The sequence below is a fragment of the Rhinoraja longicauda genome, chromosome 6, assembly GCF_053455715.1.
Source record: "Rhinoraja longicauda isolate Sanriku21f chromosome 6, sRhiLon1.1, whole genome shotgun sequence".
Classification (NCBI taxonomy): Eukaryota; Metazoa; Chordata; class Chondrichthyes; order Rajiformes; family Arhynchobatidae; genus Rhinoraja; species Rhinoraja longicauda.
The window spans coordinates 895772-923763 of NC_135958.1; the positions used below are offsets into that span (position 1 = coordinate 895772).

Consider the following 27992-nt stretch of genomic DNA (forward strand, 5'->3'; position numbering starts at 1 on the left):
ATTACCATGGATCAATTATCCTACATATTTAACCAGACAATCATGTCAAACATCAAAGACAAACTGAACACGCCTAATGCGATGTGGAAAGTATATATTTGATATGTTCTTGGCTTCTGGCTTTTGTGCTATTAATGATTACCGTGTACTGAACACAATTTCTCTAGTTCCATGCTCCAAATGTCTGTGTCTTTGATGAACAAAGACAACCAGGTCTGTTGGATATTACAGTTATTGGATATTACAGTTAAGTACAGTAATTGGATGATGGAGAGGAGAGATAAAGAGGCAGCTGTTTGTGAGTTTACTGCACTGCCACCCTGGACAAGATTAACCTTCATTAAAACGTCATTTGTCCCAGCTTTGTTCTAACGAGTAGTAGGATAGAGCAGTCAGGTGTCTGCTACCTACCCCACGGCCTGTCACGTTGCACTTATATAAATGAGTCATCAGAATGACTCCGTTGAAACTAATGGAGCTGTTCTCAGCTTGTCACAACTCGTGATAGCACTGAATACCAGTGAGATTCTGAATCTCCACCTCCTGCACTGATCCATCTGAGGATTGAAGTGTCACCTTGCTGATGTGGCCATTTGATGAAGTATTGGAGCAGGAGGGCAATGACAGTTCATCCACAGGAAGCATCAAATGTACCAATCATCTTCAAGTATCCATATGTGTAGTTTTCTGGGTGGCATGGAACAATAGTGTCATACAGCGTGGAAACAGGCCCCACTGCCCAACTTCCCCACGCCGACCAACATGCCCCATCTACACTAGTCCCACACCGACCAACATGCCCCATCTACACTAGTCCCACCTGCCCACACCGACCAACATGCCCCATCTACACTAGTCCCACACCGACCAACATGCCCCATCTAGACTAGTCCCACACCGACCAACATGCCCCATCTACACTAGTCCCACCCACACACACCGACCAACATGCCCCATCTACACTAGTCCCACCCACACACACCGACCAACATGCCCCATCTACACTAGTCCCACACCGACCAACATGCCCCATCTACACTAGTCCCACCCACACACACCGACCAACATGCCCCATCTACACTAGTCCCACCTGCCCACACCGACCAACATGCCCCATCTACACTAGTCCCACCTGCCCACACCGACCAACATGCCCCATCTACACTAGTCCCACACCGACCAACATGCCCCATCTACACTAGTCCCACCTGCCCACACCGACCAACATGCCCCATCTACAATAGTCCCACCCGCCCACACTGACCAACATGCCCCATCTACACTAGTCCCACCTGCCTACACCGACCAACATGCCCCATCTACACTAGTCCCAACTTCCCCACGCCGACCAACATGCCCCAGCTACACTAGTCCCACACCGACCAACATGCCCCATCTATACTAGTCCCACACCGACCAACATGCCCCATCTACACTAGTCCCACTCCGACCAACATGCCCCATCTACACTAGTCCCACCTGCCCACACCGGCCAACATGCCCCATCTACACTAGTCCCACCCGCACACACCGACCAACATGCCCCATCTACACTAGTCCCACCTGCCCACACCGACCAACATGCCCCATCTACACTAGTCCCACAAGCCCACACCGACCAATATGCCCCATCTACACTAGTCCCACGCCGACCAACATGCCCCATCTACACTAGTCCCACCTGCCCACACCGACCAACATGCCCCATCTACACTAGTCCCACCCGCCAACACCGACCAACATGCCCCATCTACACTAGTCTCACCTGCCCACACCGACCACCATGCCCCATCTACACTAGTCCCACCTGCCCACACCGACCAACATGGCCCATCTACACTAGTCCCACCCGCCCACACCGACCAACATGCCCCATCTACACTAGTCTCACCTGCCCACACCGACGAACATGCCCCATCTACACTAGTCTCACCTGCCCACACCGACCAACATGCCCCACCTACACTAGTCCCACCCGCCCACACCGACCAACTTGCCCCATCTACACTAGTCCCACCTGCCCACACCGACCACCATGCCCCATCTACACTAGTCCCACCCGCCCACACCGACCAACATGTCCCATCTACACTAGTCCCACCTGCACACACCGACCAACATGCCCCATCTACCCTAGTCCCTCACCGACCAACATGCTCCATCTACACTAGTCCCACCCGCACACACCGACCAACATGCCCCATCTACACTAGTCCCACCTGCCCACACCGACCAACATGCCCCATCTACACTAGTCCCACCTGCCCACACCGACCAACATGCCCCATCTACACTAGTCCCACCTGCCCACACCGACCAACATGCCCCATCTATACTAGTCCCACCTGCCCACACCGACCAACATGCCCCATCTACACTAGTCCCACCTGCCCACACCGACCAACATGCCCCATCTACACTAGTCCCACCCGCACACACTGACCAACATGCCCCATCTACACTAGTCCCACCCACACATACCGACCAACATGCCCCAGCTACACTAGTCCCACCCACACATACCGACCAACATGCCCCAGCTACACTAGTCCCACCTGCCCACACCAACCAACATTCCCCAGCTACACTAGTCCCACCTGCCCACACCGACCAACATGCCCCATCTACACTAGTCCCACCCGCACACACCGACCAACATGCTCCATCTACACTAGTCCCACCCGCACACACCGACCAACATGCCCCATCTACACTAGTCCCACCTGCCCACACCGACCAACATGCCCCATCTACACTAGTCCCACCTGCCCACACCGACCAACATGCCCCATCTACACTAGTACCACCTGCCCACACCGACCAACATGCCCCATCTATACTAGTCCCACCTGCCCACACCGACCAACATGCCCCATCTACACTAGTCCCACCTGCCCACACCGACCAACATGCCCCATCTACACTAGTCCCACCCGCACACACTGACCAACATGCCCCATCTACACTAGTCCCACCCACACATACCGACCAACATGCCCCAGCTACACTAGTCCCACTCACACATACCGACCAACATGCCCCAGCTACACTAGTCCCACCTGCCCACACCAACCAACATTCCTCAGCTACACTAGTCCCACCTGCCCACACCGACCAACATGCCCCATCTACACTAGTCCCACCTGCCCACACCGACCAACATGCCCCATCTACACTAGTCCCACCTGCCCACACCGGCCAACATGCCCCATCTACACTAGTCCCACCTGCCCACACCGACCAACATGCCCCATCTACACTAGTCCCACCCGCACACACCGACCAACATGCCCCATCTACACTAGTCCCACCTGCCTACACCGACCAACATGCCCCATCTACACTAGTCCCACCTGCCTACACCGACCAACATGCCCCATCTTCACTAGTCCCACCTGCCTACACCGACCAACATGCTCCATCTACACTAGTCCCACCTGCCTACACTGACCAACATGTCCCATCTACACTAGTCCCACCCGCCCACACCGACCAACATGCCCCATCTACACTAGTCCCACCTGCCCACACCGACCAACATGCCCCATCTACACTAGTCCCACCTGCCCGCACTGACCAACATGCCCCATCTACACTAGTCCCACCCGCACACACCGACCAACATGCCCCATCTACACAAGTCCCACCCACACATATCGACCAACATGCCCCATCTACACTAGTCCCACCTGCCCACACGACCAACATGCCCCATCTACACTAGTCTCACCTGCCCACACCGGCCAACATGCCCCATCTACACTAGTCCCACCTGCCCACGCCGACCAATATGCCCCATCTACACTAGTCCCACCTGCCCGCACGGACCAACATGCCCCATCTACACTAGTCCCACCTGCCCACACCGACCAACGTGCCCCATCTACACTAGTCCCACCTGCCCACACCGACCAACATGCTCCATCTACACTAGTCTCACCTGCCTACACCGACCAACATGCCCCATCTACATTAGTCCCACCTGCCCACACCGGCCAACATGCCCCATCTACACTAGTCCCACCTGCCCACACCGGCCAACATGCCCCATCTACACTAGTCCCACCTGCCCACACCGACCAACATGCCCCATCTACACTAGTCCCACCTGCCCACACCGACCAACATGCCCCATCTACACTAGTCCCACCTGCCCACACCGGCCAACATGCCCCATCTACATTAGTCCCACCTGCCCACACCGACCAACATGCCCCATCTACACTAGTCCCACCTGCCCACACCGACCAACATGCCCCATCTACACTAGTCCCACCTGCCCACACCGACCAACATGCCCCATCTACACTAGTCCCACCTGCCTGTGTTTGGCAGATATCCCACTAAACCTGTCCTATCCATGTTTCTTAAATGTTGTGATAGCCCCTGCCTCAACTTACCTGCTATGGCAGCTCGTTCCAGACACTCTTTGTATAAAAGGTTTTTATTGTATTATTTATTTTAAATATATTTTGGCCCTCGGGTTCCTCTTCAATCTTTCCCCTCTCGCCTTACAACTGTCCTCTGGTTCTTGATTCCCTATCTCTGGATAAAAGAAATGGGTAAAAAACTGTGCATTTACTCCATCGATTCCTCTCATGATCTTATACACCTCTATAAGATCACCCCTCAACCTCCGACGCTCCAAGGAAAATAGTCCTGGCCTGTTCAACCTCTTCCTATAGCTCAGGCACTCAAGTACTGGCAAAATCCTTGGAAATCTTCTGTGCACCCATTACAGCTTAACAACATCTTTCCTATAACAGGGTGACCAAACAATAATACTCTAACCCAACACAATACTCTAAATGTGGCCTCACCAATATCGTACAACTGTGACATGACCTGCCAACTCAAGTTAGGTTTGGAAAAGTTATCTAATTGCCTACTCTGTCTTCTTGGCACTTTACCAGGCCTTGCTTTGTAGGCCCTCAGCTTCTGAAGCTGGTTCTCAAGCCCCTATTGTGTTTTGGATGAAACCATTTAACTGACCATTGACTGGAATTAAGCAAATTGCATCAATACATCATTTATTAATTGGGGAAATTGAAACCCTGATTTTACTTTTGATTTAATAAAAAGGAGCCCATGGTCTCTTTACTAGCATGGAATCCATGGACTCTGTTATTAAATCAAAGTAAATCAGGGTTTCAATTTACAGCATTGATGTTATTTGCTTAACTACTAGTCAATGGTCAGTTATTTAATTTCACCATTCTAGCTTTTTGAGAAAAAATTGATCATTATTTTGGCTAATAATTCTGTCATTTGGAAAAATACTGAGCACTTAGAGTCACAGAGTGATACAGTGTGGAAACAGGCCCTTCATAGAGTCACAGAGTGATACAGTGTGGAAACAGGCCCTTCATAGAGTCACAGAGTGATACAGTGTGGAAACAGGCCCTTCATAGAGTCACAGAGTGATACAGTGTGGAAACAGGCCCTTCATAGAGTCACAGAGTGATGCAGTGTGGAAACAGGCCCTTCAGGAAGCAGTAAAGTCTGCTAGAGCACAATACTTCTCCGACCTTATTTCCAAAAACTCTCATAACCAAGGTCCTATTTAGAACAATTACCTCTGTCATATGTCCCGCCCCCAGTACCAACTTAGTTGGGTCCCCTGCTAAGTGCGCTAAATTTCGCTAAATTCGCTAAATTTTTCACCAACAAAGTTGAGAATATTAGAATTAACATTTCCCCTCCCACCCATGACCTAGCTGTCTCACTAGTCTGTTCATCTAAATTGGACTGTTTCCAACCCGTCACTCTATCCTCCCTTGCAAAGCTTGTCTCCGCTATGAAACCTGCAACCTGCCCCCTTGATCCAGCCCCCACTGCCCTTCTGAAGGATGTCATTGCAATAGCCGGTCCCAGCATCCTCTCTATTATCAACAGTTCTCTGGCCACTGGCACTGTTCCAACCAGTTTCAAGCACGCGGTGGTCCAGCCCCTACTGAAAAAACCTAACCTAGACCCCACCTTGCCTAGCAACTAGACCCATTTCCAAACTGCCATTCCTGTCAAAAGTCCTTGAAAAGGCAATCCTAAACCAATTAGTGCCCTACCTGCACCAAAACACCATCCTGGAAAGTTTCCAGTCAGGTTTCAGAGCCCACCACAGCACAGAGTCTGCCTTGTTGAAGGTACACAACGACCTGCTTCTCGCCATCGACACCGGCGACTGTGCAATCCTGCTCCTTCTCGACCTCAGCGCAGCGTTCGATACAGTGGACCACACCATCCTTATTGACCGTCTCCGGTACGCGGTTGGCATTGATGGCACTGCCCTGAGCTGGTTCGCTTCGTACCTCAAAGATAGGAGTTTCGCCATCAACATAGGCAGTTATTCCTCTGCTCCAGCTAGCCTCTCCTGCGGAGTTCCACAAGGCTCCATCCTAGGCCCCATTCTCTTCTCTCTATACATGCTCCCCCTTGGCCAAATCATTCAAAGGCACGGCATTTCTTTCCACTGCTATGCCGATGACACTCAGCTTTACCTCCCCCTGAAACCCAACAACCAGTCAAATTTAAACAGCCTCTTACACTGCCTTGAGGACATAAAATGTTGGATGGCACAGAACTTCCTCCAATTAAATGAGAGCAAGTCTGAGGTCATCCTATTCGGCCCCCCCGACTCCATCAAATTGATAACAGGCAGTCTTGGAAGCCTATTCTGCCTAGTCAAACCGCATGTCAAAAACCTCGGCATGATATTTGACTCTGCATTAAAATTTGATAAGCAAGTCAACGCTGTGGTAAAAGCCAGCTTCTTCCAACTTCGAACCATAGCTAAAATCAAACCTTTCCTCCAATTCGACGACACAGAAAAAATCATTCACGCTTTCATTTCCTCCCGCCTAGACTACTGCAACTCCCTATACACTGGGATCAGCCAATCTTCCCTGTCCCGCCTGCAACTGGTCCAAAACGCCGCAGCGAGACTCCTGACGGGTACCCGTAAAAGGGACCACATCACCCCGATTCTGGCCTCTCTCCACTGGCTCCCTGTACGGTACAGAATCAACTTCAAGCTCCTCCTATTCACGTATAAAGCCCTAAATGGACACTCCCCCCCCTACATCAAAAATCTTCTAACCCCCCTCTCTAACTCCAGGTCCCCCAGATCGGCCGACTTGGGGCTATTCACTATTCCGCGGTCTAGGCTTAAACTCAGGGGTGACCGCGCTTTTGCGGTTGCAGCTCCTAGACTGTGGAACAGCATCCCTCTCCCCATCAGAACTGCCCCCTCCATCGACTCCTTTAAGTCCAGGCTCAAAACCTATTTCTACTCCCTAGCGTTTGAGGCTCATTGAGGAGGCGCTGTGAACTGTTTGCGTGCTACTGTATGTTTTCATTTTTTTTCTATTGGAACCTAATCAAATGTACAGCACTTTGGTCAACGTGGGTTGTTTTTAAATGTGCTATACAAATAAAATTGACTTGACTTGACTTCATAGAGTCACAGAGTGATACTGTGTGGAAACAGGCCCTTTGGCCCAACTTGTCCACACCGGCCAACATGTCCCAGATGCACTAGTCCCACCTGCCAGCGTTTGGTCCACATCCCTCCAAACCTGTCTGATCCATGTAGTCCATCCATCCTTGTCCTATTCTACTTCAAATAGAAATCAATAGAAAAGTTACCCATTTTGTGTTACCAAGGAATAGGTTTGGCATCACAGTGGAAATGAGTGGAGAATAGGTGTAGCCAATCTAGTGTCAGTTTGGAGTTCCATATCAATAATGTAATCAGCCTTGGGGGTTATTTCACATATTTGGACATCATTGCCCGATACTTGCAGAATTTGGAGTAAATAGGTTATTGAGTAAAGTAGGTGATTTTAGGTGTTTATGCTGCAAACAAGGTTCCCCCACATCACACATCGTTTCCCCATCAGACATTCCTCATCACAGACACACCACCATAGAACCATGTATGTTACAAGCAGACATATTGATTCAACTCATTCACAAGGCATCTTGGTGCTACCTGACAAAAAGTTATTATACCTCAACCAAAACAAATGTATTTGTTTTAAAATGATATGTATCTATAAAAGGATTTCAATTAGTGATTTTCAACTTGTAATGTTGGTAAAGAGTAGTGGAACTGGCTTCTCATCAGTTGCCTGTAAACCCAGCAGCAGTAGGATGCTAAAATAAAAACAGAAAATGCTTGATGTCTGTGGAAAGAGAAACAGAGTTAACGTTTTAGGTTGAAGATCTTTGACCCTTCAGATTGCAGAATGTACAGGTTATTTTTGCAGCAGGATGCTGTTTAGCAGCGCATGCAAACGTGTCTCTGCATTAATTGGTTCCCTGAGGTGGGATGTTGAATGGATGCGTCTGGTGTTCTGAACAGTTCAGCCACTCAATTATAACCAGACACTCGTATCAAATAAGACATTTATGTAAACAGATCCAAATAGATGGACTCGAGCAACTAATTTTGCACTTTATTTGTATTTCATGTAATTTGCTTCGTACACAATCATGTTACTTCATTAGACAGATCTGAAGCAAGGATCATCCTTTATTACCAGTAATATGAGATGTATATACTCCTCCTCAAATCACTGGCCCTTGTTCATATTGTATTAATCAGATATATCTCATCACATCCAAATGTGTTCCTGATGAGTTTCCTTATTTTGCAGTTAACTGAACAATACATCACTCACACACGGTAACAACTAACAAGATACTTCCCCATATTAATCATTAGCATTCAGCAGCTAACCATTAAATGTAGATAGGTTTGATTTGGGTGTTAAATAACTTGGATATGGGGCAACTAGGAGTCAACAGCTGCCATCCAATGAGCTCCCATCAATCTCACCCAATCACACCACCCAGCAACTGATGCTGCCCCGGCCTAGATGTCCACCCTTGGCCTACAACTTTAGGCTGTGCACGCCATGCGCAAGAAGAAGAAGACCATCCCCTGCTTAATTATTATGATCGTCTGTGCCTAGACCAATTACTTTTATTCTAACACCTCTCTATTTTCAGGGGTTGACAATCAAGCCTCTTATTAAGTGGCTGAAGGTGAAACGTCGCGATGATCACAAGCCGACACTGAATGAAGAGTTACATGAACGTGTAGGTATTCACAACTGCTCAATTTGTTACCCATTGGTTTAACATTAACCTTTTTTTTTCCTTACACTCTTGTTGTCCATTGATCTTGATGTCCTACCACTGTAAGCCCCACAGGTACTGTCTCACAACCCACCAACCAAGCATGCATGTGGATAGAAAATGCGTTTCCTTTAATGAGTATCTGCTTGCTATGCATGTTTCACAGGGAACAGACGTGATCAGTTATCCAGAGGATACATCCATTGAACATTTTCCTGGTCTCTTTGTAATTGCCCTGAGCTTGAGCATGTGATAGCTTTCAAATACAGACATAAGGACCTCCTTTTGAAGGATCTCAATTGATTAACTGAAGTTTTAATATAAGACACTACTTACAGAAATTGTGGTCAATGAAGTGACAACTTTAAGATTGATCAACAACATCGTGGGGCTGAGTTATGAATATAAGAATCATCGAAAGGAGATGAGAATTATTCATGGCCTAAAGGATTTACAATCATGAGAACAAGAGAATAGAAGAATGTAATACAATACAGCAGAGATTTGTCTGGTCACAGTTCTGATTATATTAGTTCTGTAATGGTAATTCACTGGTACAGTGACATAGAAAATAGGTGCAGGAGGAGGCCATTCGGCCCTTCGAGCCAGCACCGCCATTCATTGTGATCATGGCTGATCATCCACAATCAGTAACCCGTGCCTGCCTTCTCCCCATATCCCTTGATTCCACTAGCCACTAGAGCTCTGTCTAACTCACTCTTAAATCCATCCAGTGATTTGGCCTCCACTGCCCTCTGTGGCAGAGAATTCAACAAATTCACAACTCTCTGGGTGAAAAAGTTTCTTCTCACCTCAGTTTTAAATGGCCTCCCCTTTATTCTAAGACCGTGGCCCCTGGTTGTGGACTCGCCCAACATTGGGAACATTTTTCCTGCATCTAGCTTGTCCAGACCTTTTATCATTGTATATGTTTCTATAAGATCCCCTCTCATCCTTCTAAAATCCTTCTAAACTAGTCTCAGATAAATTGTATAATAGTTAATCGCTTCAAATATTCCCTTTAAACTTCATACATTTATACCCACACATTTCTATTTTCCACCATTATGATTAATACCTGTGCTGAACAGTGTCTATCAATATGGAACATACTGCACTTACGTTTACTTGTTAATGTTTCGTGTGTCAACATTATTAATGGGGTTATTGACAGTTACAACTCGTTTCTGAGGGTAGTGGCTGGATACTGCTCTTACAGTATTTCTCAATCTTCTTTGGCCAGTCATGAAGGATTCTGCGATTTCTGGTCATCTATTCCTTGGCAGCGAGCCATGCTTGGAAATCTAATGGCTCGTTTTATTTCTTATTCTCAAAGGCTTTTGACCATATTCTGGCGGCTGTGGAAGACGTTGTAGGTCACCATGGTTACCATTATTGGAGAGACAAGTGAGTAACAAGCTAAATTTGCATTAATTTCCATTCAGTCAGTGCAAGTAAAGAAGATTAGCTGTAGGAAACCTTTTTCTTATGAATGGTAATTTATGATAAGCTATTCTTTTGTGAAAGTCTCCTGTAATTCGGTAACCTAAGGGAAATGCATTGCTTTTGATTCAATCCTTTCGCCATAACGTCACTATTTCTCTGCTGGTGGATCTCTTTATGATGACTAGTTGCCATTTTACCAGCTTTGAAAGTGTTTCTGCCGATCTCTAGTTATTAATTTTTATTTCAAATGAAAATTATTAATGGCTGTCAGAATGGTACAACTGAATGTTTGTTGATTTAATGGCTAATACCATGGGAAATAAGCGATGTTAGAAAAAAACTTTTGTTTATTGTAAGAAACTGTCTATTAAAAGATCAGGATATTTTAACATAAAACTTATTTGTTGAACGTAAAGACATTTGTGCTCAATCACATGGAGGGAAAACATGCTTTTATATGATTTGTACAACTTCTTATTGAATTTCCCATTGAATTGGCCTATATGAAGAAACTATTTAACCTTCTGGGCCCGATTCAGAATTCCGTCAGATCATTTTTAATCAACAAATTAAATTTAGACGATAATCTGGAACTTTAAATGGGATTATCAATAGCAGCAAAAATGTATGTTACTGCAATCTATCCCATCTTATTCCTCATTCTGCCCTCACTAGGGACAACCTACAATTTACCAAGCCGATTAACCTACAAACCTGTACGTTGTTGGAGTGTGGGGACCCTGGGAACCCACGTTCCTGCCTCTGGTGTGCTCTTAGACAATAGACAATAGGTGCAGGAGAAGGCCATTCGGCCCTTCGAGCCAGCACCGCTCTGCTCTGGTCCTTACTGGACCAAGGCTCGTCCCTCAGGTGATAGTGAGGGCAGAATGAGGAATAAGATGGGATAGATTGCAGTAACATACAGGATGGTGGGGGGGGGGGGGGGGAGGAGTAGTTATGGATATCACAATCTGAATTATCTTTAAATGCCATATAATAGTGTATTGTATGTAGTGGAAATGCATTTTGGTTCATTAAAGCTTAATTTGAGCTTACATTTCCAATTGGAACAAGGATAGTACATTCCCAATGCAGGTTCTTGCCTTGCTTAATTCCGATCAATCCCTAAGTTGTATTTAAATAAATTTGTCTTCATATTGTCTGATGTAATTAAATTATATTAGGGGTTTACATTACATGTCCTCATAAATACCCAGGACTAATGTAAACAAAATAGAATTAGATAAAGTGGAATCGAATCCCCTCCTTTATAGTTCTCCTGCATGTTCAGCTGATTGGCTTCAAGGAAGGCCTACCCAGCACCCACCCAGCACCCACCCAGCACCCACCCAGCACCCACCCAGAACCCACCCAGCACCCACCCAGCACTCACCCAGCACTCACCCAGCACCCACCCAGCACCCACCCAGCACCCACCCAGCACTCACCCAGCACCCACCCAGCACCCACCAAGCACCCACCCAGCACCCACCCAGCACCCACCCAGCACCCACCCAGCACCCACCCAGCACTCACCCAGCACCCACCCAGCACCCACCCAGCACCTCCACTGTGAAATAATGAAGGTTGCTGAAAAAGAGTAAAGTGCATTAATGGAAATAAATTGGGAGAAAACCCAAGAATCAAATTGTTAGGACAGAAACAAAACACAAACTGTGTGAGGAACTCAGCAGGTCAGGCAGCCTCCTTGGAGGGAAATAGACCAAGCATTTTGGGTCAGGACCCTTATTCAGATCGGGTATCCTGCTATTTTCACTGTACTTTAGACATTAGTTTATCTTAGACTTTAGAGATACAGTGTGGAAACAGGCCCTTCGACCCATCGAGGCCCAGCGATCACCCCATGCACTGTTACTATCCCACACACACTAGGGGCAATTTACAGAAGCCAATCAATCTACAAACCTGTACATCTTTGGAAATGGGAGGAAACCGGAGCACCCAGACAAACTCGGTGCAGACAACACCCGTCGCCAGGATCGAACCCGGGTAAGGCAGCAACTCTACTGCTGTACCACCCTGCCACCCTGCCACCCTCACTGGAGATTGAACCCGGGTAAGGCAGCAACTCTACCGCTGCACCACCCTGCCACCCTCACTGTAGATTGATTGTACAGTCTTCTAACCTGGAAACTGGCCTTAAAGTCCATGCCACCATCAAGCATACATTTACTCAGTCTGAAGAACGGCCCCGACCCAATATGTCGTCTGTCCATTTCCCTCCACAGATTTCTGATCAAGATTCCACCATCTGCCGTTTCTTGTTCTGCTTCTGTTCAGCTCAAAGATCTCACTGGATGCTCGAGACGTTTAAATCTTGAATTCTGTACCGTGATTTACAGTTCCCATTCCTGTTACCTCGTGACTTTGTTTTCTTGAACTAATTCAGATATGAAATCATTTTTAAAATGCTCAACCTTATTAGCGAGCAGAGTTTCAGATTTGCCATCACAGAAGAAACAACTGCTCCAGAAACTCAGTTTTCTATCTGTCAATTAATCAGCTCAACTAAGATATAGATGAGTCCATACGTCTGTTTACTGTTATAAAGGTCCTCGTATGATTATCATAATAAACGATTGAGTGGTGTGGTTTAGTGTTTCAGTGAGTCTGAGCAGTTCATGACTAAATGGGTGTACCATCCTAGAGCAGAAGATGGCGCTGAAATGCTTGTTAACATCCAGTTGGCCTTGACTACACCTTTATTAAAAGGACCAATTGATTTTAATCAGCTTTACTTCATCGTAAATGGTTATTTTACTCTTTACATTACATATATTTGCTAATTAAAATATAGATCACATGTATCTTTGGGCTTTTATGTTTCATTTGCATGGCCAGCCTAATATTTTAATAAATTATTTAATAGAATTTAGATGTTCCCAGTCACTAAACAAATGTAACCCAATAGATTTAAGGGCATTTGGCTCGTGTGAAGTGTTTGGGTAAAACCTGCTAGTTTCTCCAGGTCTGTTGAAAGACTGTGGTTGTAAAATATAAATACAGTTATATTTCAGTATGGTGAAACTTTATGATTTATAGATGGTTCTTCAACTGGTGCCAAATCGGGTAGGCAAAATCATAGCAATGGTAGTGTTTGATGTAATCTCAACAGAATTTGTCATTTTTAAATGCCGTAACTTTTCTTGCCAATTCCGAGGTTAAAATCAAAAATCAATATATTTGCAGCAGGATAAAGTTATTGCCCTTCATCTGGTCCACATGTGTTAAGATTGTTAACATTAATAGCAGCCAAGTTATTATTGTGCCATCTGTCCTCATTATCTGATGGTTTACCGTGAATGGATTTGTAGACTCGCGAGGTCAGCTCCAAACACCATCTCAATTTTTAGAAACAAATAGTGACCAGTGGCTTCTTGCAAAGCCGTACCTTTATGAATTTCCAAACTGATCCAGCTTGGAAGCTTCAATGCATTCAATGCAAACAGTTTGTTCGCTAATGCCTTTTCCATTAGACCATAAGACACAGGAGCAGAATTAGGATAGTCAGCCCATTGAGTTTACTCCACCATTCAATCATGGCTGACCTATTTTTCCCTCTCAAACCCATTCTCCTGCCTTCTCTCCGTAACCCTTGACACCCGTACTAATCAAGCATCTATCAATCTCTGCTTTAAAAATACCCAATGACCTTGTCCTCCACTGCCGTCTGTATTAATGGAAGTGCTGTGGGCAGACAGGAGCTGGGTGGGTAGAGACACCAAGGGGCAGTAGGTTACTTGGAACTGGAGAACTCAACGTTCATACCATTGGGTTGTGGAGTGCTGACACGAAACATGAGATGCTATTTATCAGCATTTGATGCCCAACCTTAACTGCTCTTGAGAGGATGGCGAAGAGCCATCTTTTATTTTAGTTCTTCTGGTGTGATATTCTTTACTTTGTAACAGTGAATACACTTCAAAAAACAGTAAAGGGCAGTAACGTACTTTGGATGTTCTTTGGTCACAGTGGCACCCGAGAAGTGTAAAATCAATTGAGTGAAATAGTGTCCATACTGTGAGAATGGGCAATATCTCTTTAAATGCCACAGGCCTGTGAGACTGTGGCTGGAAGCACCCATCTTGTTCACAAGGCGAGCTCTTGTCAGCTCTTTCCATGTACAAGAGAGCTTCAGTGAATGAGAGTGTTGGGTGTTTGGAGCGGGGCACCCACAGATTATGTCTGTGTGTTGTCTTGCGTCACTCCATGTGCAGAATCACTAAATCAGTCTGAATGCTCCAAGCTTTTTGTTTATTTTCCACTCCATTAGGAATTTCTTCCTAAACTGAAGGTAAGGAAATATTGTAAATGTGCTCCCAAGATGTGTGTTGAGCTGAAGCCACCATGGTTAGAGATGTTACCAGGTGTAGTTTGTGGATGAATAGACACGAATGAAGAGAGGACGGTCTGTAAAGAAACGGATTTTCCAGCAAATGTCTCTGCTCTCATTATCTGGCAGAGTGGAGAGAGCAACAAGGGGGGGTGGGGTTGGGGGGGTGGGTGGGGGAGGTGGGGGGTGGGTGTGGGATGTGGGTTTGGGGGATGGGTGGGGGTAGGGAGGGTGGTGTGGTGATGGGTGGGGGTGGGTGTGGGGGATGGGTGGGGGGGGTGGGGGGTGGGTTTGGGGGGGGGTGGGGGGTAGGTGTGGGGGATGGGTGGGGGGTGGGTTTGGGATGTGGGTTTGGGGGGTGGGTGGGGGGTAGGTGTGGGGGATGGGGGGTGGGGGGTGGGTTTGGGATGTGGGTTTGGGGGGGGGGGTGGGGGGTAGGTGTGGGGGATGGGTGGGGGTGGGGGGTAGGTGTGGGGGATGGGGGGTGGGTTTGGGATGTGGGTTTGGGGGGTGGGTGGGCGTAGGGAGGGTGGTGTGGACTACAAGCTATGTACTGACAGCTGAAAGAGATGCTTCCATCGTTTGACCTAGTCAGTAAAACTCTCTTTTTACACCACTACGAGTTCAATGATGCCACTGACTTATAATGTTATTGAACATTTAATTGCTGTGATATAAACATAACATTACCAAAACCATCCGCAAAGATTGGGGCAGAGATTCCTCGGGGTCTTGCAAAACAAATAGAAATTAATGTTGAAGGAAGATCAAAGGGGAGCCTCCTTCTAAGTTCAATTACTTTAACAATATCTGGAAGAAAGGCGATTCTACAAATACTTCCTGTTGCTTGCAAATAAAGATTTATAATTGAGCTTCAGCCACTGACTGGCTCTTAGCTCAGTGTAGAGATGCAGCATAGAGACCCCCGGCCCACTGACGCCACGCTGACCATTGCTCGTTCTAAGTCACCTCACTGCTCTCTGCACACGAGGGGCAATTTTACAGAGGCCAATTCGCCTGTAAACCCAGACAACATTGGGATATAGAAGGAAACCGGAGCACTGGGGAACCCCATGTGGCCATAGGGAGAACGTATAAACTCCACACAGACAGCACCTATCCGGGTGGACCCAGGTCTCTGGTGCTGTGGCAGCTGCTCTGCCAGCAGCACTTTGGTAGAATAGGCTCGGTCCTTTCAATGTGTGTCACAGAGAGGCAGAATGGACGTCAGGGCAACATGAGAGTTGGTCTGGAGCCGCTCGGCTTCAGGTAAACATGTAAAGTATGCGGTCGACCTAAGCTGTGGCTTTAATAACCCAGGCTCCTACTGGTCACTGTTAGCCTCCCTCCAAGCCTGCAGTCCGTATCACACAGCAAGAAGACTATTCATGAATATTTTGTTCAAGCTTCCTTTTATTTGAGCGACGACTGTCTTCATTATTCTTGCAGGTGGGAACACTTTGACAAGAAGTATCTCAGACAGATGCTGATGCGGAAGTCAGCCTACAGGAACAAGGATGACATTTGGGACGTTTACCACAAGCTGAATATGCGAGATGCCATCATCTATGCTGACCAGGTACAGATTTATTTTGAAGGAAAGTACATTAATGGTCCTGATAGATGCAAACAGCACACCTGCTGGGAGTTAGTTAACAAGTTTGGCCCAGAGCACTTTGAGGTGAGAACAAAGTTACACAAATAATGACAGATTCAGAAACAGATCATTTGGCCATAATGTTTTTTTTCTGCTCAACAAGAACTTTTGTGCACTCTTCATTTTCTCCCTCACGCTTATCTCAGCCTTTCATCAATATGTTAGTGCTATTTGGCCCCAGACACTCCATGCCCACAGGAGTTCCACAACCTAATCATTCTCTGGATAAAGAACAAGCAGCATAAAGTTGCTGAATACTTGTGGTTTCTTAAGAACCGTCAGAAAATCCAGGCCAGTAGCTCGTTTTTTAAATGGGTCTGCAACCAGGTAATATTTACAGGAAAATTTGATCAGTAACTCTTTACTTAAGACTTTAGAAATACAACATGGAAACAGGCCCTTCGGCCCACTGAGTCTGTGCCGACCAGTGATCCCCATGCACTAGCACATCTTACACATGAGGTACGATTTACAATTTTACCAAAGTCTATTAACCTGCAAACCTGTGCGTCTTTGGATTGTGGGAGGAAACCGGAGCACCCGGAGAAAACCCACGAGGTCACATGGAGAACGTACAAACTCCGTACAGACAGCATCCGCAGTTAGGTCTCGACCCGAAACGTCACCCATTCCTTTTCTCCAGAGATGCTGCCTGACCCGCTGAGTTACTCCAGCATTTTGTGTCTACCTTCGATTTTCCCCACCATCTGCAGTTTTTTTTCCTGCACTGCAGTTAGGATCAAACCCATGTCTCTGATACAATAAGGCAGCAACGTTACCGCTGCACCACTGTGTCACAACTCCTCAGCAAACAAACATGTAGGACAACCTGGACACCAGTCAGGTGTGGTGTGGCAGTAAGATGCTTGCCTCAACACTCAACCACAGCACAACACCAAATCCACCCAGCCTAGACCGAAACATCCACCTGAAACATCACCTATCCATGTTCTCCACAGATGCTGCCTGACCCGCTGAGTTACTCCAGCACTCTGTGAAACATCATCTATCCATGTTCTCCACAGATGCTGCCTGACCTGCTATGTGACACCAGGACTTCGTGTCTTTTTATTCTGAAAATTAACCAAACGCTAAACTGTATTCACAGTACAATACTGCCATCTACTGTAACCTGCCCCCTCGTGAACCCTGCCCCCTCGTGAACCTTGCCCCCTGGTGAACCCTGCCCCCTCGTGAACCCTGCCCCCTCGTGAACCCTGCCCCCTCGTGAACCCTGCCCCCTCGTGAACCCTGCCCCCTCGTGAACCCTGCCCCCTCGTGAACCCTGCCCCCTCGTGAACCCTGCCCTCTTGTGAACCCTGCCCCCTCGTGAACCCTGCCCCCTCGTGAACCCTGCCCCCTCGTGAACCTTGCCCCCTGGCGAACCCTGCCCCCTCGTGAACCCTGCCCCCTCGTGAACCCTGCCCCCTCGTGAACCCTGCCCCCTCGTGAACCCTGCCCCCTCGTGAACCTTGCCCCCTGGCGAACCCTGCCCGACAGGTTCTGGCACCGGCTGCCCTTTTCCAAGAGGGAAAATGGTGAGGTGCTTTCTCCAGGCAGACTTCATGTTGCTCATTTGATTCATCAAGGGCAGGCACTGAGCCAGTGGGGCAGGCACTGAGCTAGTGGGGCAGGCACTGAACCAGTGGGGCAGGCACTGAACCAGTGGGGGGAGCACTGAGCCAGTGGGGGCAAGCACTGAGAAAGTGGGGCGGAGCACTGATCCAGTGGGGGCAAGCACTGAGCCAGTGGGGGGGAGCACTGAGCCAGTGGGGGGGGAGCACTGAGCCAGTGGGGGCGAGCACTGAGCCAGTGGGGGCAAGCACTGAGCCAGTGGGGGCAGGCACTGAGCCAGTGGGGGAAGCACTGAGCCAGTGGGGGAAGCACTGAGCCAGTGGGGGGGGAGCACTGAGCCAGTGGGGGGAGCACTGAGCCAGTGGGGGGGAGGCACTGAGCCAGTGGGGCGGAGCACTGAGCCAGTGGCACTGGATGCCCAGAGACATGAGATAGTTAATCTAGACATATATTCACATTGATGGAAAGAGTTGCCTCCACATTATTCACCAGGAATGGTGGAGTTACTAGTGCACAGCCCAGCAGAGGGCCAGGATACAGCTCTTTGGTGAATGTGGCAACGGCAGGTGAAGCTGAACACATGGCTCATCACGCTCCTCCACGGATCCTTTCATCAAATACCTGGCCTGGTCCTTCACAGAGCAGCTCATTTACACCGGCCGATAAGGCAGCAACCGTTGTGAAGTGAACACATTGGCCTCTTCTACCTCCCCAGAATAGACCGTTTGAATAAATAAATTAGATTAAATGATGGATCCACCTGCTTGACAGGTGCTGAGTTGTTGCATCGCTGATTTTGTGATCCGATGAAATCGATGTTCCTCATCCATCTTCAGTTTGCTTCTCCAATAAGACTGGGATGATCGGTGACGATTAGACATTGTTCAGTTCCATTAGTAACTCCTCACCAAACAGTGCCTGCATGCAGTGAAACCAGGACAACATTCAGGTGTGGCGTGGCAGTAAGGTGTAGGTACCTGACGTCAGGTAGTGAGGCATCCGCTGAGAATGTCTCCCCGTGGAACCACAAGCAGACCACTAGCCTAGTCATTCTAGAAATCACCGTGACAAGACGCTAAACTGTTTCATTCACATAAATATTGCAACTACAGAAGCAGCTCAAAGCCTGCACGTTCTTCAGCAGGTCATTTATTTCCTGACTCACAGAGCGTTTTCACTGTTTACAAGACCCAAGTGAAGTGTGTGTTGAAATGCTCTGCACCAGTATGGAACAGTCCAGAAGCTTAATACCATCCAGTCAAAACAGCATGCTTGATTGGCAGCCCATCCACTCCAAACCTTCTAAATCACTGGCATGTAAACCATCTGCAAGGTACAAGGTTGCTAACTGTGCCCCAGAATATTAAAGCTAATTAACCCAGTGAAAGAGGAGATTTAGTCTATCACGTCTTGGACTCTAGAGGGAGATGTCCGTTACAATATACCACCACCAGATTTTGTTCGGCTCCCTTGCTAATAAATCAATCCAGCATTTTAAATATAGCAAATTAAAAAAATCTTTGATATATTAAAGGGGTGAAATTAGTCAAATCTGCTAAGAATGTATTACCTACTTTATACCGGAAAAGCTTTGAGCAGGAAAAATGTTTTTCTTTTGATCTCTTTCATGTGCAATTTAGTAATAATCTCAGTAAAGAGATCGGTTCATATATTGGAAAAGAACACATTATTAATAAGTGGAGACATAACACGCCAATTGAAAGCAAATTTCCACAGATGCAAGAGTGGAGTATGAAGTGGGTGACCTTAACACATCTGCAGGGGTCACGTACGGTCTTTGAGGAATATAAAGCAAGGAAGAAAGAACTGAAGTGGGCAGTGGGAAAGTCCAAAACAAGAGGATAACCAGGGGGAAGGTAAGATTGAGGATAGACACAGCATGCTGGAGTAACTCAGCGGGTCAGGCAGCATCTGTGGAGAACACGGATAGGTGACGTTTCACAGAGTGCTGGAGTAACTCAGCGGGTCAGGCAGCATCTGTGGAGAACATGGATAGGTGACGTTTCACAGAGTGCTGGAGTAACTCAGCGGGTCAGGCAGCATCTGTGGAGAACATGGATAGGTGACGTTTCACAGAGTGCTGGAGTAACTCAGCGGGTCAGGCAGCATCTGTGGAGAACATGGATAGGTGATGTTTCACAGAGTGCTGGAGTAACTCAGTGGGTCAGGCAGCATCTCTGTGAAAAGGAAGAGCAAAGTCCTATTCCTTTTCTCCAGAGGTGCTGCCTGATCCGCCGAGTTACACCAGCTTTCTGCGTCTCTCTTCAGTGTACTCCAACATCTGCAGTCCCTTCCTACACGTGCAGTAAGATCCTTTGTTTCCCGAGTTGAGGAATTTAGAAGCTGTGGGAAGCTTAATACGATTGCAAAGGGGTATATGTTTTTTCGAGTCGCTTATAAATCAAATTTCACTTGATCTTTCTCTCTGGGGGTAGTATGAGCTCACTTTGTTTCACCACACGAACAATTAAAGTCTAAAGTCCATTGTTATCACAGGTGTGTGTTGCTGCTGTATCCATAGTTTCCAACATTCACTGCTTGCCCTGACAGATTTAAGGGTCGATTTCATATCACTGTATTCACCTAAACCTTGAGTTCATGCAGCCTTTGGGCTACGGGCCATGCCTCAGACATCTTCTGTTCAGCTGTCAGCAAACAGGGTAGTTAAGAGGTTGCGTGTCTAGGCAGTGAGGGTGCATTTACACAAGCTGTGCTAGACTGCCTCGTTATCCACTGGCTCTTGCCTTATACAAGCTGTGCTAGACTGCCTCGTTATCCCACAACCCTTTACACAAGCTGTGCTAGACTGCCTCGTTATCCACTGGCTCTTGCCTTATACAAGCTGTGCTAGACTGCCTCGTTATACCACAACCCTTTACACAAGCTGTGCTAGACTGCCTCGTTATCCACTGGCTCTTGCCTTATACAAGCTGTGCTAGACTGCCTCGTTATCCCACAACCCTTTACACAAGCTGTGCTAGACTGCCTCGTTATCCCACAACCCTTTACACAAGCTGTGCTAGACTGCCTCGTTATCCCACAACCCTTTACACAAGCTGTGCTAGACTGCCTCGTTATCCCACAACCCTTTACACAAGCTGTGCTAGACTGCCTCGTTATCCACTGGCTCTTGCCTTATACAAGCTGTGCTAGACTGCCTCGTTATCCCACAACCCTTTACACAAGCTGTGCTAGACTGCCTCGTTATCCCACAACCCATACTTTACACAAGCTGTGCTAGACTGCCTCGTTATACCACAACCCATACTTTACACAAGCTGTGCTCGACTGCCTCGTTATCCACAACCCTTGCGTTATACTGCGTTCTGTTTAAGAACATTAGAAATAGTTACAGGAGGAATTCATTCAGTCCATTCCAGCTGATCATCTTTTATCTTGGGGACACTTTCCTCTTCCAACTCTTGACTCCACTAAGATAAAAAAAATCTCTGACTCTGTCTCGATCTTAAGTTAGTGGAGGAAAGTATATATCCTCTTAGGTAGATAAGTTCAGATTCACTAGGATCTGGACAAAGAAATGATTTCTCATTTCAGTCCTAAAGGGCCTCAACCTTCCTTTAGGGCAGTGGCTGTTCTTCCAAACATCCCAGATGAACAAAAATCCTCTCTGCTTCCACTGTGTTGAGTCATACATTTCAATGTGAAAACCTGTATGTTTCACTGTGACAAATGATAGACAATGTTTGGGTTTTGCTTATCGACATCCAGAGTTAACACTTTCTGTGATGCTCAGAGGCATTCAATAATGGTGGGGTCAAGGAGAGTTCTTCATGAGGGAGTTTATACTGCACATGTGGAATCTAACCAACATGGAACATTCTCACGCCCAGATCTGAGTTAAGTCCTTTCTTGTACTCATTTTGTAAACTGGATCCAAAGATCTTCTACTGGAGCTTTCTTCCTTCTGTGGGGCACTGAGGGGAATTGTAGAAACAGAGAAACATGGAAAATAGGTGCAGGAGGAGACCATTTGGCCCTCAAGCCAGCACCGCCATTCGTCGTGATCATGGCTGATCATCTACAATCAGTAACCCGTGCCTGCCTTCTCCCCATATCCCTTGATTCCACTAGCCCCTAGAGCTCTATCTAACTCTCTTTTTAATTCATCCAGTGAATTGGCCTCCAATAGTCAATAGACAATAGGTGCAGGAGGAGGCCATTTGGCCCTTCAAGCCAGCACCGCCATTCAAGGTGATCATGGCTGATTATTCTCAATCAGTACCCCGTTCCTGCCTTCTCCCCATACCCCCTGACTCCGCTATCCTTAAGAGCTCTATCTAGCTCCCTCTTGAATACATTCAGAGAATTGGCCTCCACTGCCTTCTGAGGCAGAGAATTCCACAGATTCACCACTCTCTGACTGAAAAAGCTTTTCCTCATCTCTGTTCTAAATGGCCTACACCTTATTCTTAAACTGTGGCCCCTTGTTCTGGACTCCCCCAACATTGGGAACATGTTTCCTGCCTCTAACGTGTCCAACCCCTTAATAATCTTATACGTTTCGATAAGATCTCCTCTCATCCTTCTAAATTCCAGTGTATACAAGCCTAGTCGCTCCAGTCTTTCAACATATGAAAGTCCCGCCATTCCGGGAATTAACCTAGTAAACCTACGCTGCACTGCCTGCTGTGGCAGAGATTTCCACAAATTCACAACTCTCTGGGTGAAAAGTGCAGGAATAGATGGATGTATGGCAGATGAAGGTTAACCTGAGCAAGTGTGAGGTGTTCCACTTTAGGAGTTTGAATGTAAGGGCAAGGTTTATGGTTAATAGCAAGGTTTATGGTTGATAGCAAGACCTTTAAAGACATTGATGTGCAAAGTTCACCTGAAAGTGAAAGGTTTCCTGAAAGAAGGTGTATGGTATGCTTGTCTCCATTGGTGGAGGCATTGAGCAGGAGAGTGAGGATTATGGAGAGTGAGCAGGAGGTGTATGGTATGCTTGTCTCCATTGGTGGAGGCATTGAGCAGGAGGTGTATGGTATGCTTGTCTCCATTGGTGGAGGCATTGAGCAGGAGGTGTATGGTATGCTTGTCTCCATTGGTGGAGGCATTGAGCAGGAGGTGTATGGTATGCTTGTCTCCATTGGTGGAGGCATTGAGCAGGAGGTATATGGTATGCTTGCCTCCATTGGTGGAGGCATTGAGCAGGAGGTGTATGGTATGCTTGTCTCCATTGGTGGAGGCATTGAGCAGGAGTTGTATGGTATGCTTGTCTCCATTGGTGGAGGCATTGAGCAGGAGGTGTATGGTATGCTTGTCTCCATTGGTGGAGGCATTGAGCAGGAGAGTGAGGAAGTCCTGATGCAGCTTTATAAGATTTTGTTCAGGCCGCATTTGGAGGATTGTGTGCTGTTCGGGTCACACCACTCCATGAAGGGTATGGAGGCTTTGGAAAGGGTGCAGAAGATGTTTGGTCAGTGGATCAGTGGGTATTAGCTATAAGGAGAGGGTGAACAAACGAATTGCTTTCTCGAGAATGTTTGTGGTTAAGGGAAGACCTGATAGAGGTTTACAAAATGATGAGAGGCACAGATAGGGTTGAGTCAGAACCTTTATCCCAAGGTGAAAATGCCAACGTCTAAAGGGCAATGCTTTAAGGTAAGAGGGGTAACGTTTAAAGAAGATGTGCGGGCCAATTTTTTGACACGGAAGGTGATGGGTGCCCGGAACGCACAGCCTTGGGTAGTGGTGGAGGCAGATACGATAGTGGCATTTAAAAGGCTTTTAAATAGGCACTTGGATATACAAGGAATGGAGGAATATGGATCGTGTGCAGGTAGATTGGATTAGTTTGCACCACGTTCGGCATTCTGTGTTCTAGATTCTAATGAATACAAAAGAGAATGCAAGTGTCTAGAATCTGCAGCAAAGGACTACATGCTGGAGGTTGCCAGCGTCGGTGGAGGGAAATGGACAGTTGACATTTTGGGTGAAGCCCCTCCTGAAAAACAAGAACGGGTTTATAAATCAAATCCTTGTTTATCGGGTAAAAAGATAGTGAATTGGAGAAAATATGTGAATTGGCGTGATCTGAGAATTTAAACTAATATTACGCCAGAGATGTTGCTGATTGAATCTAGTATTAAATACTGAGGCGGAAAGCATGATTTCTCAATGAGTAAACCATTCGTCAGGCAGCGGTTGAGCAGAAATGGCAAATAAAGCCTAGTTTGAAACTTGATCCAACATGTAAAAAGCACATGTTTTATAACTTAAATATAGGGGAGAAACAGCCCTTTCATTCAAAAATATATATTTATTTCCCAAAGCATTCTCTCATAAGATTGTTAAGCTTTTGGTCCTTTGTTGAAGGTTTTGAAACCTTATCTCATGGATTTAGCTGTTTGAAACCCAGCGAGCCCGTGCCACGATGGTACCCTTTAGTGCCCCACAGATGGGGATGTCATTTGAGTCAAGTAATTCAGTTTCAATTCATTAATATCCATCATTGGGCCAGAGCTCAGAGTGACTGAGGACATTGCTGAGTAAAGGCAGGAAAACCCTTGCACTCTTTTCAGAAGGGCAATTAGCAAAGAATTCCATCACCATTTAAAAAGCATGGACTTTTAATCAGGGATGGAAGGTCTTGCCTTGTAGCTTTTCACTCCTAGGGTATAGACAAATATTTGATCTGCCTCTATTTACAGTGTACAGTGGATTTAGTGGTTGGAAAATTACTGTGGGTTTGCAGGGTAGTATTTGAACTATTTTGGGCTCAGGAATCTGGCACATTGGTGAAGTTTTTGACTGTTAAATAAGACCCTGTATATATTCACTGACCATGACTATGACACTTGCTGTTTGCCAGGTATTCACAGTTTGTTAATTGTCCACATTATAACAGAAGGTCCAGAATACTATGAGAAACCTTGTGCCACAGAAACCTTCCCCCCTCACCCCAGCATGCAAACCTGCAAGTCTCATTTTGGTACGCTCCCCAAGGAGGCAGATTAGCACAAATTACACAAATTACTCCCCGAATAAATATTAAGTCATTTGTTTTCCTTCAATTTTTATGCTCAGGGCATTTCAGTGATTCCCCGGATTTGCTTCATGTCCACAGTCACTGATTGATCATTCTCAAAGGCCAGGGATCCTGTGCTTGCTTCTGGGGTTCCGCTAACTCTGGTTTCTCATGCATCTCTGATCTTCTGTGCTTTATGATTGGTGACCATGCATTCAACCACTAATGCCCAAGCTCTGGAATCCATCTAGGTTTAATGCCCTCTCTTTTAGGATAATCCTTCAAGCTTCTCTTTGATCCAAGTTTTGGTCACTTGATTAACTATCTCCTCATTTAACTCATTGCCAAATTAGGATTGGTTACGTTCCTGTGAAGGAACCCGTGTAACATTTGCGTTTCTGTATCCAATCTGCCAAAAGTGATGACCGCTTCAGAATGATGGATATTCCAGCCCCAACTTTCATCATTGACAGATCATGAAGTAAGAAGAGGCCATTCTGCCCATCATAACCATGCTGACCCTCTGCCAATGCAACTGCTTACTTCCATCAGCTGGCCCTTTCCACATAACTTTGGAATTTCTTTCACCACCATTTCAAAAGTGCCCATTTCCCACTTGAAGTCCACAACATAACCTGTCGCTACCATCTTGCAAGCTCTGCATTGCATATTCCGATCATCTCTCATCACTCTGCATTTCCTTCCCTTTTAGTTTACATTCATCGTTTACACGCCCTTTATCCCACAACTCCTTCACCAATAAGGGCCAATGTCATACTACCACTCTCTCCAGATCCTTCATCATATATATTTCTAGCTGATCCTTCCTCAGCCTCTTCCTCGGGACATTTCCACTAGTGGGAGAGTCCAGGACTAGAGGTCATAGCCTCAGAATTAAAGGACGTTCTTTTAGAAAGGAGATGAGGAGGAATTTCTTTAGTCAGAGGGTGGTGAATTTGTGAAATTCATTGCCACAGAAGGCTGTGGAGGCCAAATCAGTGGATATATTTAAGGCAGAGATAGATAGGTTCTTGGTTAGTGCGGGTGTCAGTGGTTATGGGGAGAAAGCAGGAATGGGGTTAGGGGGGAGAGATGGATCAGCCATGATTGAATGGCGGAGTAGATTTGATGTGCTGAATGGCCTAATTCTAGTCCTGTCACTTATGATCTTATGACTTATAATCTTCCTTAACGAAAACAGTTCCAGCCTCTCTAATCTATCCTTATAATTGTCGTCCCTCAAACCAAGAATAATCCTCAATCTTTTCTGGACCCTCTCCAAAAATGTTTCCACCCTTCCTGTGATGTGGTGACCAGAGTTGAACAAGGCTGCACTTCTAGCCAGACCACACATCTGCTGTTAAAAATGTCTGCCTTTCAATGAGATCACCTCGGTTTTTCTGAGCTGAAGAAAGCTCCAGTGAAGCTGGACTCGGGTGGGATGGATTGTATCCAGCAGCTTCTGGTCACTAGCACCTCTGACCACTATTCACAAAATGTTCCACCAATTGTGAGGAGAAATAGAAGAGGTAAATAAGATTACAAATCTAAAGTCCAACAATGCACCTTTGATGGAAGTGAGAGCTACTGGGGATTGGCTGAGCAGAGAGGAAGTGTGCAAAGAAAATCATTCTGAATGTTTTTTAATTTAAATGCTACATGTCACGATAATTTCCTCTGAAATCTGTATGATAACAGATGGCTGCATTTATAAATATTTATAAACCTTCCTTCCTACGGAGATGGCTCTAGCCTTGAGTCTTTTGCAATCTAAAGTCTGTAAAGTGATGCCTTTATTTAAAGAGATATAGTGTGAAAACAGGCCCTTCAGCCCACCGAGTCCATGCCGACCAATGATCTCACGTCTTAACCCGAAACGTCACCCATTCCTTCTCTCCAGGGATGCTGCCTGACCCGTTGAGTTACTCCAGCCTTTTGTGTCTACATGTCCACTAGTGCTATGTTATCCCAGTTTTGCATCCTACACAACGAGCAATTTTACAGAAGCCAATTAACCTATAAACCTGCATGTCTTTGGGATTTGGGAGGAGACCGGAGCACCTGTAGAAAACCCACACAGTCACAAGGAGAATGTACATACTCAATGAGGGCAGCATCCCAAGGTCGGGATCGAACCTGTGTCTCTGGCACTTTACAGATGGCAGCAGCTCTAACGCTGCACCATTGCCCTTTATGTGGATTACCTTTGACTGAATTCTGTCTTGATGCTTTATTGTACAGGAGGAAGGAACATAGTTTCCTGGTTTGCTGGTTTGGACAAAGTCCCTTTCTTCCCCTCTCCACCCCCCACCACTAAATCATCTCTTTTCATGAGGGCTGTTATAACGCTGCCGAAGACCAGATCGGCATCTGACCTGTGGCATTACGAATGTAATTTGTGTTACCTAGGGTCAGCATTTAACTGCCAAACCATCCGGCCCACCCATAATGAAACCTAAAAATAACTGAATTATAAATGTACAGCACATGCACAAACACAGGGCCTGGGTTTGTGTAAACTCAGAGACGGGAATGAGTCATATCCCGCAGGTTATAAACCATTATTCAACAAGCCACACATGTCCCATGGAGCAATTTGTACAAGTACCAGAGTCTGTCAACCATTTGCTTAATGAGTTTTCATGTGAAGTTGTCAGTTTGGCCGCATGTGCAGACAGTGCCTGCTGGGGATGACAGACAGGGATCTGGCACGCTCCCATCTCCACGCCGACGGAAGGTCCTTGTTGGGGATCTGGCACGCTCCCATCTCCACGCCGACGGAAGGTCCTTGTTGGGGATCTGGCACGCTC

The 27992-nt window shown here is 46.6% G+C and overlaps 1 protein-coding gene across 3 annotated transcripts in view; it reads left to right on the forward strand.

Moving 5' to 3' along the window:
• The window catches only part of slc9a5 (solute carrier family 9 member A5), a 148332-nt gene that overhangs the window by 96078 nt on the left and 24262 nt on the right, over positions 1–27992 (forward strand). For all 3 annotated transcript variants that reach the window (XM_078400314.1, XM_078400316.1, XM_078400317.1), the window contains exons 8-10: positions 9013–9102; positions 10478–10548; positions 16391–16520. In XM_078400314.1, the coding sequence (XP_078256440.1) occupies positions 9013–9102; positions 10478–10548; positions 16391–16520 (291 nt within the window). The remainder of the gene's footprint in view (positions 1–9012; positions 9103–10477; positions 10549–16390; positions 16521–27992) is intronic.